This window comes from Scyliorhinus canicula, chromosome 15 (genome assembly GCF_902713615.1).
Source record: "Scyliorhinus canicula chromosome 15, sScyCan1.1, whole genome shotgun sequence".
NCBI lineage: Eukaryota > Metazoa > Chordata > Chondrichthyes > Carcharhiniformes > Scyliorhinidae > Scyliorhinus > Scyliorhinus canicula.
The window spans coordinates 32,145,467-32,157,748 of record NC_052160.1 but is presented as its reverse complement, the minus strand read 5'-3'; the positions used below and the strand labels follow the sequence as shown (position 1 = coordinate 32,157,748).

The window sequence follows — 12,282 nt, the reverse complement described above, 5'->3', positions numbered from 1 at the left end:
TATGTGTTCCAGAAGATGGCTGGTCATCTGAATACTCCAGATCCCTACAAGATATTACAGTGTGCACGATTGATGAGGATTCAGAAGAAATCCAGGTGGAGGACGACCAATCAGATGATGAGACAGAACAGCTAGCAAGCATTCCGCAATTCTGGTTAGTCTTCAAGAACGTGCACGAGCCAAGTGGCATGATACAGGAGCATGACAAGCCCGTATTAAAGCATCTGCAAGATGTGAATTTTAAATGGGCTACAGAGATAGGGTGGAAGTGAAGGCTTAAATGGGTCGGTGCAGACTCGATGGGCCGAATGGGCTCCTTCTGCACTGTATATTCCAAGTAAGTCTATGTAAGAACATGGGAAGCCGTGGAGCTTCACTCTGGAGTTTGAATTCAAGCCCAATGAGTATTTCACCGAAATGAGACAATCACGAAAGTATATCAAATAGATTTGCGGCCATTTAAATCATTCTGCAGTGAACCAGAAATCCTGGGGCACACGGGCTACAAAATCGACTGGAGGGAGGGCAAAAATGTAACAACGAGAACAATTCAAACGAAACTGAAGCGCTCCCAGAATAGCGACAAAAACTGTACCAAGTGAATAGTATTTTTACTTTTTCAGTCCCACTGCAGTTCCTCGGTGTGTAATGTTAAGCCAACGTTCGGCGGCTAAACTCAAGGCTGACTTTGAACTTGGTGCCCTATTGCGTGGACACATAATTCCATATGCAATGTTATATTTTACAGAACAGATCATTGCAGATGATGCTGAATCCGAAGCCGTCTGCTACGAATATCTGTTTGAAGATTTCTACGATGATTTAGAAAGTGATCACAGTAAGAAGTCTTACAACACCAGGTTAAAGTCCAACAGGTTTGTTTCAAACACTAGCTTTCGGAGCACTGCTCCTTCCTCAGGTGAAGTGCTCTGAAAGCTAGTGTTTGAAACAAACCTGTTGGACTTTAACCTGGTGTTGTAAGACTTCTTACTGTGCTCACCCCAGTCCAACGCCGGCATCTCCATATCGTAGAAAGTGATGACACAGAAGGCGAGACAGGTGAAGACTAGTATGGACTACTTGTAGATGTCATTTCCAGCAGCACAGACGGGCTTAATGAGAAGGAGCCAAGCACTATTCTGGTGGGTTGGAAGGAATGACAAGGTGGTCATGGGGAGGGGGGGGGGGGGGGGGGGGGGGCGCCCAGATTGCGCTGGACACTGAGAAGAGCGGGAGCCTGGAGATGGTGCACTTAAAAGCTAAAGCTGTTGATACCGCGGAGGATCAGCCGCTGACCACGCCAGAAACGGAAGAAATCATCCCATATTGGAGAAACATATCAGAGGTGATGACTCATTCCAGGTCTTCAAAATGTTCCTGTAATTCATTCCCAAACCATCGACGACATTGACGATGAATAGGAAGACATCGATGATGGCTTTGATAACAGCGACTTGGATGTTGCAGCAGCAGGCAACTCCGAGGCTGACCCAGAGGAACAGCTAATGACAATCTCAATATGCAGCTCCACAGATCACTCGCACATCTTTGAATTTGACCAAGGTGACCCAGTGCCTGGATTATCACGACCAGAGGGTATCGTAATCCCGAGTGACGAAGAGCAAGTGAGCGATGCTCCAGCGTGCCAAGAAGGGACGGCACCTGAAGCTCCAGTTCCAACCTTCACTCAGACACCAGAAACCAGCTCCAACATGGTGGTGTGGCCGCAGCGGTGGACGTGTTCATTCTACCCAAAAATGGTGCGACGGCCCCTCAGGGTCCATCTGAAGCTCTGCAGACCTCTGAACACACGGTAAGAATCAGCACCACACCAAAGGCTGCTGAGCCAAAACACATAAGCAAGAGGCATAAGAAACTACATCATCATGTTCTCAAAACAAAGAGGAGATAAAGGTGAAGACTGGAAGAGCTAGCTCATCCCACTAAAAATCAGCAACGGTAACGAGAAGCAGCAAACAGAGTCATGCCAGGAAGCGCAAAAGAGGTTGGTGATACAAGTGTGGTAGTCATGGACACGAGCCTTGACACATGCCTTCCAAAGGGTGAGAGCAAAGAGGAAAAGAAACAGGGGCAGCACGGCATCGCAGTGGTTAGCACTGCTGCATCACGGCGCCGAGGTCCCAAGTTCGATCCTGGCCCTGGGTCACTGTCCATGTAGGATTTACGCATTCTCCCCATGTTTATGTGGGTTTCGCCCCCACAACCCAAAGATGCAGAGGCTGGTTTAGCACAGTGGGCTAAACAGCTGGCTTGTAATGCAGAACAAGCCCAGCAGTGCGGGTTCAATTCCCGTACTGGCCTCCCCGAACAGGTGCCAGAATGTGGCGACTAGGGACTTTTCACAGTAACTTCATTGAAGCCTACTTCTGACAATAAGCGATTATTATATTATTATGTGGAAGCTAGGTAGATTGCTCACGCTAAATTGCCCCTTAATTGGTAAAAATGAATTGGGTACTCCAAATTTATTTTGAAAAAGAAAAGAAACAAGAGGCCGGCACGTAAACCAGTCTTGATTGAATGATCACAGAGGTGATCCTGTGAGGGAGGCACAATGATCTGTGCAAAAAGAGATGGACACTGGCCAGGCATATCATGTTTATGGACACCCGAGTAAAACTCATTCACATTGTTAGACAAATATCACGATTGTATAAAGTTAAAAGATCAATGTTGCTTGTAAACAAATCTTAATGTTTTGTGAGGAAGGGGGATGTGGTGATATGCCTTTAAGCAATATCATAGATGAATGGTTTGCGACCTCCAACCAGTAGGTGGCGGTGCAGACACACTAAACTGTCTCAGGACCATGGTCATGTGACCAGGGACTCCCATATAAGTGGAAACACATCCGGCCATCAGCAGATGGTTGTGGGAGATGGTAGTAAGACATACAATTGAACAGTCGTGTGAGGTGCAGTTCCAGAGGACTACAAAGAAACTCCATGATAATTTGCTCTGTAGCAGATCGCTATCTTACCATGTATGATTCAATAAAAATCCCGGTTTGGACAAGTCAAGGTGTTTGGTGGAGTCCTTTACGAGGTATAGGCCGCGATTCTCCGCAACTACGATGGGTGGGAGAATAGCAGGAGGTCCGCTCCCGCACCTCCCGCTATTCTCCCACCCACCCCAAAATGGCGTGTCCGGTTTTCCGACATGCTGCTCGGAGAAATGTGGGCCACCGTTTTTCACGTTTTTCTCCTAACTCTGCATCACACATTCAGTTGCACGAAGGACAGCTCACCAGTCCTGGTTAAAGGGATTATCAACTACTTGCAGTTGGTTTCTTGGTTTGTTCTACTGGCTGTTGCTGCAATTCTATCCATTTTGGGAGCTTTTTATACCTACTTCAAGTTAATTGTGTACAAACTGGTAATGAAGTACTTTTTGGTGATTTATATCAGTACAAATCAGTTTTTCCCTGATATGGATGACCTAGAAGGCCTTCCTCTTGGCGTTGAACATGACTGGGGAAATGAGGCCACACAGAGGTGGACAACCTGCTGGAAGAGGGGGGAGGGAAGCGGGAGAAAGGCTCTCAGCAATGCCCCTACCCATAATGACCGTCCTTGGGACTTTTCCCCCTCCCATTAATTCTTGCTGCCTCCTATTGTTGCCATCTTCTGCAACAAGGAGGGGAGTGTGAAAGAGCTTTGCGATATTTGGATGATGTAGTTGTAATTGTTAACTATCTGTGTGTACAAGTTGTGTGATGTGGCTTGCAATATTGCTAAGAATCTGAGGGTGGGCTGTATAATGGTTACATTTGAGTCACGATTGGTAGAGATTGTTGGTAGGTGAGTGATTTTGGTGTCAGGAATTGATCAGTGCATGAACTAATACTGCAGTTGTGAGGGAGTGGCATTATGCACTCACGACTGTGATACCTTGCATCACATCATTAAACCTCTTTCAATGTATCCAGCTCCTTGGCACTACAGTCCTGGCATTGACTTTCACTGCTATCACTTGCCACTGCCTTCTGAGTAATTGGCTGTTGAGCCTCTGTAAGCATACAACGTATCTCTCCTTTCCACTCCTTCAGCCAAGGCCTCCAGTGTAATTTGTGAAAACCACATTGCACACTCTGAAGGCCAACCAGTGTTAAATCGTTCGCAGTACAATATTGAGAATTATCTCAGTATCACCAGCAGCCACAATGTTCCTCCCTTTAAAGAGGTGCTGGCGAGCTTTCAGTAGGGCTAGGCACACAAGATATTAGATCCCTGTTAAAATACACAGCCAATGATCAGCGTAGGGACCACTGTCACACACAGAAATAATGCAGATGTGCAGGCACCAAAATGTTTGCCTCCAGCCTGCATTTCAAACTATGGACATAGGTTAATCACGCAATGCGATCCTTGTGGCTGTTTTCAGGGTTTATTCGAGGTAGCACCTCATATATTCTTGCAGCACTGATATCCAACCTGATTTAGTACTTAGGACCCAAACTGATAGCGGGAGCAAAGCAGAGTTCAGGGCCGGGATTCTCTCCTACCCAGCGGTGGTGGGTCCCGGCATAGCGGAGTGGCGCCAACCACTCCGGAGTCGGGCCTTCCCAAAGGTGTGGAATTCTCCGCACCTTTAGGGGCTAGGCCCGCGCCGGAGTGGTTGGCGCCACGCTGACTGGCGGCAAAACTGGCGGCAACGGCCTTTGATGGCCGTCACCCGGCGTCGGGGCTGGCCGAAAGGCCTTCGCCGGTTCGCACATGCGCCGATGCGTCAGCGGCCGCTGACGTCACCACCGGCGCATGCGTGGTAGGGGGGTCTCTTCCGCCTCCGCCATGGTGGAGGCCGTGGCAGCAGTGGAAGAAAAAGAGTGCCCCCACGGCACTGGCCCACCCACCGATCGGTGGGCCCCGATTGCGGGCCAGGCCACCGTGGGGGCACCCCCCTGGGGTCTGATCGCCCCGCGCCCACCCTAGGACCCCGGGGGCCGGCTTGTGCCGCAAATCTCGCCGGCTCCAGAGGTGCTCCAATTCCTGCCGGCGGGAGAGGCCTGTCAGCGGCAGGACTTCGGCCCATCGCGGGCCGGAGAATCGCCGCGGGGGGCATGCCGATCACTGCGGGGGAGCATGCCAATCGGTGCGGCGTGATTCCCGCTCCCACTGATTACCGGGTGGCGGAGAATTCCGGCCACGGCGGGGGCAGGATTTACGCCAGCCCCGGGCGATTCTCCGACCCTGCGGGGGGTCGGAGAATTCTGCCCCAGGGCCGGGACTCTCCCCTACCCGGCGGGGCGGTGGGTCCCGGCTTCGCGGTGTGGCGCCAACCACTCCGGCGTTGGGCCTCCCCAAAGGTGCGGAATTCTCCACATCTTTAGGGGCTAGGCCCGCACCGGAGTGGTTGGCCACGCCGACTGGCGGCAAAACCGGCACCAACAGCCTTTGACGCCTGCCGCCCGGTGTCGGGGCTGGCCGAAAGGCCTTCGCCGGTTCGCGCATGCGCCGGTGCGTCAGCGGCTGCTGACGTCACCACCGGCGCATGCGCTGTAGCGGGGTTCTCTTCCGCCTCCGCCATGGTGGAGGCCGTGGTGGCGGCGGAAGAAAATGTGTGCCCCCACGGCACTGGGCCGCCTGCCAATCGGTGGGCCCTGATCGTGGGCCCCGCCCCCCCAGGATCGCCCCACGCCCCCCCAGGACCCCGGGGGCCCGCTCGCGCCGCCAATCCCGCCGCCACCAGAGGTGGTTTAAACCATGTCGGCGGGATTGGCCTGTCAGCGGCGGGACTTTGGCCCATCACAGGCTGGAGAATCACCGCGGGGGGCACGCCGGTCGGTGGGGCGTGATTCCCGCCCCAGCCAATTCCCGGGTGGTGGAGAATTCCGGCCACGGCGGGGGCAGGATTTACGCCGTCCGTGGGCGATTCTCCGACCCTGCGGGGGTCGGAGAATTCCACCCCAGGTCTCTGATGACAGGTCAATGACTTGGAATGTTCATTCATTTCGTCTTTTTACAGATACTGCCAGGCCTGTTGAGTATTTCTGCCATTTTCAGTTGTTAGTTGAGAGTTCCTGCAGTTAGACATTTTACACTGGATTTAATCTACATGGGCAGAGTTTGCCTGGCTCTGAGCCACCCTGAGGGTTACACATACATCAGGTGCCTCAGCAGAGAATGTCAGGTGGGCTGCTTGCGACATTTTGTCCATTGGCATCCCTGGATGTTAAACTGTGGATGAGAATCTGCCAATTCTTAACAACTGAAGTTTAGCCCTTGTGAAATTCTGCCCACAAGTGAAAAGTGAGTTTGAAGAAGCCGAAACATATTCGCAGCAAAAGTTGCAGCATAAATGCATCGTAAACTGTGCTGGCCTCGGAGAGCTCAAGTGTTGACTTGTCTAAGGTGTTTCAATTCCTCATTCTAACAAGCGCAATGACTGTGAAATGTTTTTTGTCAATTCCAACAATACATCATAATTTAGCACATTGATACAATTAAATCAATTGATAAGAATCAGCAGAAGTCATTTTGTTGGTCATTTAAAATGTAAGGTGTAATGTCACCTTTATGGTTCAGGCATTGAACTGGTGAATAGAAATTAGTGGGATGAAAATCAGCCAGATTCTACAACTGAGGAGGAGGGCAAGTGGATGGGGGGGGGGGGGGGGGGGAGATCGGGATCAGATTACCAGCCCTGCTAGGACTGGGAATCACAAGGTTCAACTTCGCTCCCAGGTTTTGACTACAAAACTCCAGGCAGACACTCCAAGGCAATACTGAGGGAGCACTGCACTGTCAGAGATGCTGTTTTACATTCAAGGCCTGGTCTTTCTACTGGAATGGATGTAATCGGTTCCTTGGCACATTTTTGAGGAAGAGCAGGGGAGGAATGGCTGATCTGCTGGCCTGGATTTATTCCTCCATGGAGATCACAAAATACAGATTATCTGGTCATTATCGCATTACTGCTTGTGAGAGTTTACTGTGAGCAAATTGGCTGAGGTGGTTCCCACATTGCAACAGAGACGACATTCAAAAGGGACGTCACTGGCTCGAAAGTAGGTTGAGGCGTCGGGCGCTATGTAAATGCAAATCTTTTGTAAACAAAGTGGTCCAGGTGAGAGTCCCTCCCAAGAACCCGGACGCGGATATAGATTTTGGAACGGTTCCAGATACTTGAGAGCGTTTATTCTTCTTCGAGGAAGTATCACAGAGCATTGGGGCTCATCAATGAACCCGTACAGTTAAATGCTGCATTAACAGAAGGAAGTTCTTACCAGTCACTGCGTGGGGGATGGCTGTGATGAGAAGTTTTTGGTATTTCATCTTAATGCCAATGTCAGGGTCTTGCATTGCTACTATCACTTTCTCCATCTGCAAGATAATAGCAAATAACATATAGCGACAGAGAAATAAGTCGAAATATGGTGCATCTTTACCATTTACAAGACAATTTGTTTTCTTAGCAAGCAGTTCTCTCTCTCCACGATGGGATCGGGTGAATTCTATGGACAGAGTCGTGCACATCGATCTGAGAATAAGTCGCTTTCTCGCTGCGTTTTCATTGTTAGCGCGGATTTAATCTCCAATTAAATCATCGATTTTTTTTTGCCTTACACCCATACCGCTTAAATAATGTTAGATTGTTGCATTAAAACTACTTTTACTGATCTATTGTAGTTGCATTAAATAAAAATCCCCCAAAACCTTCTTAGTTCTCCGGCTGGATAAAGAATACGCGCGTTAAGTTGTTCCCTTTGCAAACTGTCCTCTCCCTCTCGACACGGTTCAGAAAGTCCCTTCATTCTTACTCAACTCCCCCAGCCCATTCCAGCCTGTTCCGCAAGCCCTTACCTTGGCCAGACATGCCATCTGTATTTTTGGCTGTGTGAATTCGAGCGGTGGATATTGTCATGGTAAGAGCTGGACTGGATCAGCACCGCTTCACTGCCCCAGCCCGCTCGGCAGCGGCTCCCTCTGATTCACCCTGGGATATACCAGCGCCTTCTGCCAGACAGCTCGGCAGCCCCGCCTCTACCCCTCACTGACTGGCCCAGTTTGTATCACAAAGTGTTCCCTCATTTACTGATGGTCAATCATTCTGAACTCCCTGTAAAGTGCTCCACTCGGGGGGGTATCTTTGTTCAAAGTCCTTCCTCATTTCCACACACAACAAAATCTTCTCAGGAGTGTCTGCTATTTTCGAGAACAAAAAAAAATAAATTTTGTCACCCCTGCCGAAGTGGTGGGAGGCTCTTTGCCGTTTTGGAATCCTGCTCCATCTCCAGAAATAATAACCGGAGGGAACGCGATACCCAAAGCGAGGAAAGGCTGTTGACAAAAGTTCCACAGAAAATGCAATGGCCCAAACCCTCTACTTTGGCCTCGCTGCGAAACTGGCCGTAGCTACGGATACGGGCCAAGTGCTGGACAACTGGGATTAGAATAGATAGGTGCTTGATGGCCAGCGCAGACATGATGGGCTGAAGGGCCTATTTCTGTGCTGTACAACTCTATAACTCTATAACTCAGACTGACTGCCTGTTATCCAACCTGCCTGACTTTCCCTTACCAGTTAAGTGTTTTATGGATACAGCAAAGTTGACAGTTTTGCTGACAATGACAACTTGCGTTTAACAGGAAAATATCCCAAGATTCTTGACAGGAGGCTAATTAAAGAAACGTTGTCACTGGGTGAGCCACATAAGGAGATATTGGAGCAGATTACCAGAATCTTGGTCAAAGACTTAGGCTTTCAGGAACGTTGTTGGATGGGAATGAGAGTTGTGAAGCAAAGAGGTTTAACAATGAAATTCCAGAGTCTAGGAATGTGGCTGGTGATGGCATAGTCACTCATGGTGCAGAGATTAAAAGTGGTGAGGCTCAAGTGAAAAGCTCAGATATCGCAGAGAGATGTAGGTTGTAGATCAGATTACACACAGAGAGAAGGGGGAAAGCCATGAGGGATTTGAATCCAGGGGTGAGAATTTGAAAGTAGAAGGGTTGCTTAACCAGGAACCACTAAAAGCCAGTGATTGATGATAATGAGTTGGTGCGAGTTAAGCTCCTTGTCGCCACATTCCGGCACCTGTTTGGGTACACGGAGGGAGAATTCAGAATGTCCAAATTACCTAACAGTACATCTTTCGGGACTTGTGGGAGGAAACCGGAGCATCTGGAGGAAACCCACGCCAACACAGGGAGAACATGTAGACTCCACACATATAGTGACCCAAGCCGGGAATCGGTGCGAGTTAAGACCTTGAGCAAGCAGAATTTTGAATGACCTCAACTTTAAAACGTGTTTGCCGGCTTGTCAGGAGCATGTTGAAATAGTCAAACCTAGAGGCAGCATGGTAGCATAGTGGTTAGGTCTATGGCTTCACAGCACCAGGGTCCTCAGTTCGATTCCTGGCTTGGGTCACTGTCTGTGTGGAGTCTGCACGTTCTCCCCGTTTCTGCGTGGGTTTCCTCCGGGTGCTTCGGTTTCCTTCCACAAGTTCCGAAAGAAATACTGTTAGGTAATTTGAATATTCTGAATTCTCCCTCTGTGTACCTGAACATGTGGCGACTAAGGGCTTTTCACAGTAGCTTAATTGCAGTGTTAATGCAAGCCTATTTGTGCCAATAAAGATTACAGAGCTAAACAAAGTCAGGGACAAGGGTTTCAACAGCAGAACAGCTGAGGCCGGGGTAGAATTGAACGGTGCTATGAGTTAAGGTCAAATCAGTGGAGACTCAGGATAAGGAATTGGTTGTTTAATAAAAAGCAATAAATACTCAGATAGAGGTTTTGCCAGTGTAGGTGGAAGTGCTGAGTTTGTATCCCAGCTTGGATGTTGTGACAACTATTATTTCTAATTGACAGAAATGATTTGGATTCAAGTGGTCAGTGCAAGTGGTCAGAGTTGCAGTTGGTTTCAAACTGGGAAGGCCAGTAAAGTTCGAGGGGAGAGCTGAGAAATTACTGAATCAATTGAACAAAGTAAAGAAGACAAAAGTTAATATTAGCACATCGGGATAATTAGAACCTTTAATCGCCAGGTGGTAAATGAACGATAGCAAACAGCAAACTCTGTTTTATAACTCACTTGTTTTTCTTCTTGATTGAAATCAATAGAATTTGAAAGCAGACGGGCTCAGGGTCTTTCTGGGTGGATATACTATAAATAATTCTTCTTGTAATCTTACCAACTTCAAACCAGTCTGAGTGGTGCTCCTGATTTACCAATATTGTGAAGGCCGGGCCCTTGGGACTCACAGGGGAAGTCCCATCATTGACACCAGTGCAAAAAAAAAACTAACAAGCTGATAGTCAGCAAGAAAATTGGCCTTCTTAAAAAAAAAACTAAATGCATTTCTCATACGGTTTATTTTCATCACTTAAAAGTGAAGTGCATTCAACTAAAGTATTTCCCAGGATTTCACTTCCCTATTGGGCACTATCAGAACTTTAAGTACATGAATTGTCAGCTCTTGCCCACGGTGATGTTGCTACAAAATCAGTTCATTAGCTGTGAAGTGCTTTCAGATGTCCTGAGGACCATGAAAGCATTATAGAAACCCATTTTTCTATTCTCAGAAATAAATTTTTATTGTTATATATAGTCTAAGTTCTGAGATAAATACAGATATATTATTGTCTTATTGAGAAATCTGGATAAGGGACAGGCCGTAATGCTGGACAGATTCAATGCTGAAAAGCAGAATGAGCAAAACTAGGTGGTGATTAGGTTTTTGCCAAGCTGACATTGTAAATAGTCTCTTTGTCTTAGGTGCTGTTCTGTTGCCCTTTTTACACCGACCTTCTTAAAAATCCCACCATGGTCATCCTGTCCTTGCGAGGTACTGCCCATCCCTAATCTTTCTTTCCTCTTCAAGTCCTTATACGAGTCGTCACTTCCCAGATCCTTCCCTTTCTCTATTGCCTCTCCCTGATAGAATGCCTTCCAATAGGTTTCTGCATTTCCCATAGCTCGGAAATAGTCTTAACCATTTGAGTCTTTGGCACAATTGTCCTCGCCATCCTCTTGACATTTTTCCCCTTTCATTGTCCGACTCAGCCTGACTGCTTCACTTGGAGGGCCGTGCCGACACAATGGGCCAAATGGCCTCCTGCTGGCCTGGGTTCGAAACCCACCAAGGCAGGTGGTGGAAATTAAATCCAATAAATATCTGAAATTAAAATGATGTCCATAGAATCATTGTTGAATGTCGTTAAAAAAAACCCGATTGTTTCAATAATGTCGTTTAGGGAAGGAAATCTGTTATCCTTCCCTGGTCTGGCCTACATGTGACTCTACATCCACAGCAATGTGGTTGACTCTTAAATGCCCTCTGAAATGGCCGAACAAGCCACTCAGTTGTATTAAACCGCTATAAAGTCAATAAAAAGGAAAGAAACTGGATGGGCCACTGGACATGAACCTAGGCACTGGAATCGACAATGGCAAACCCAGCCCTGTCGACCCTGAAAATTCCTCCTCATTAACACCTGGGGGCTTGTGCTAAAGCTGGGAGAGCTGTCTCACAGACTAGCAAACAACAGCCTGACATAGTCATACTGACAGAATCATACCTTACAGATAACGTCTATCCACTATCACCATCTCTGGGCATGTCCTGTCCAACCGGCAGGACAGACCGAGCAGAGATGGCAGCACAGTGGTGTATAGTTGGGGGAGAGTTACCCTGGGAGTCCTCAACATTGACTCTGGACCCAATGAAGTCTCATGGCTTCAGGTTAAACATGGCAGTGAGGGAACCAACAAGAGGGAATAACCTACTCAACCTTATCCTCACCAACCTGTCTGCCACAGATGTTCATGACAGTATCGGTAGGAATGACCACCACACAGTCCTTGTGGAGACAAAGTCCCATCGTCACATTGAGGATACTGTCCATCGTGCTGTGTTGCACTAGCATCGTGCTAAATGGAATAGATTCAGAACAGATCTAGCAACTCAAGACTGGGAATCCATGAGGCCCAATGGGCCATCAGCAGCAGCAGAATTATACTCAGTCACAACCTGTAACCTCATGGCCCAGCATATCCCCCACTCTACGATTACCACCAAGCCAGGGAATCAACCCTGGTTCAATGAAGAGTGCAGGTGGGCATGCCAGGAACAGCACCAGGCACACTGAAAAATTAGGTGAAGCTACAACACAGGACTACTTGCATTCCAAACAACATAAGCAGCAAATGATAGACAGAGTTAAGTGGTCCCAAAACCAACAGATCAGATCGAAGCTCTGTGTGGCGGCACGGTGATACAGTGGTTAGCACTGCTGCCTCACGGCGACGAGGAC

General features: G+C 48.3%; 1 protein-coding gene and 1 long non-coding RNA gene across 7 annotated transcripts in view; one reads left to right on the top strand and one right to left on the bottom strand.

Annotated features, from left to right (window-relative positions):
- rgs11 (regulator of G protein signaling 11) overlaps positions 1 to 7,977 on the bottom strand; it is a 161,050-nt gene extending 153,073 nt beyond the window's left edge. For 5 of the 6 annotated variants that reach the window (XM_038820414.1, XM_038820416.1, XM_038820413.1 and 2 more), the window contains exons 1-2: positions 7,824 to 7,977; positions 7,247 to 7,343 (exon numbers count right to left, since the gene is read on the bottom strand). In XM_038820414.1, coding sequence (XP_038676342.1) covers positions 7,247 to 7,343; positions 7,824 to 7,841 — 115 coding nt within the window. In that variant the 5' untranslated portion in view covers positions 7,842 to 7,977. The remainder of the gene's footprint in view (positions 1 to 7,246; positions 7,344 to 7,823) is intronic. The other variant, XM_038820418.1, reaches the window with a different exon arrangement.
- LOC119978634 overlaps positions 1 to 12,282 on the top strand; it is a 78,716-nt gene that overhangs the window by 36,003 nt on the left and 30,431 nt on the right. The window lies entirely within an intron of this gene.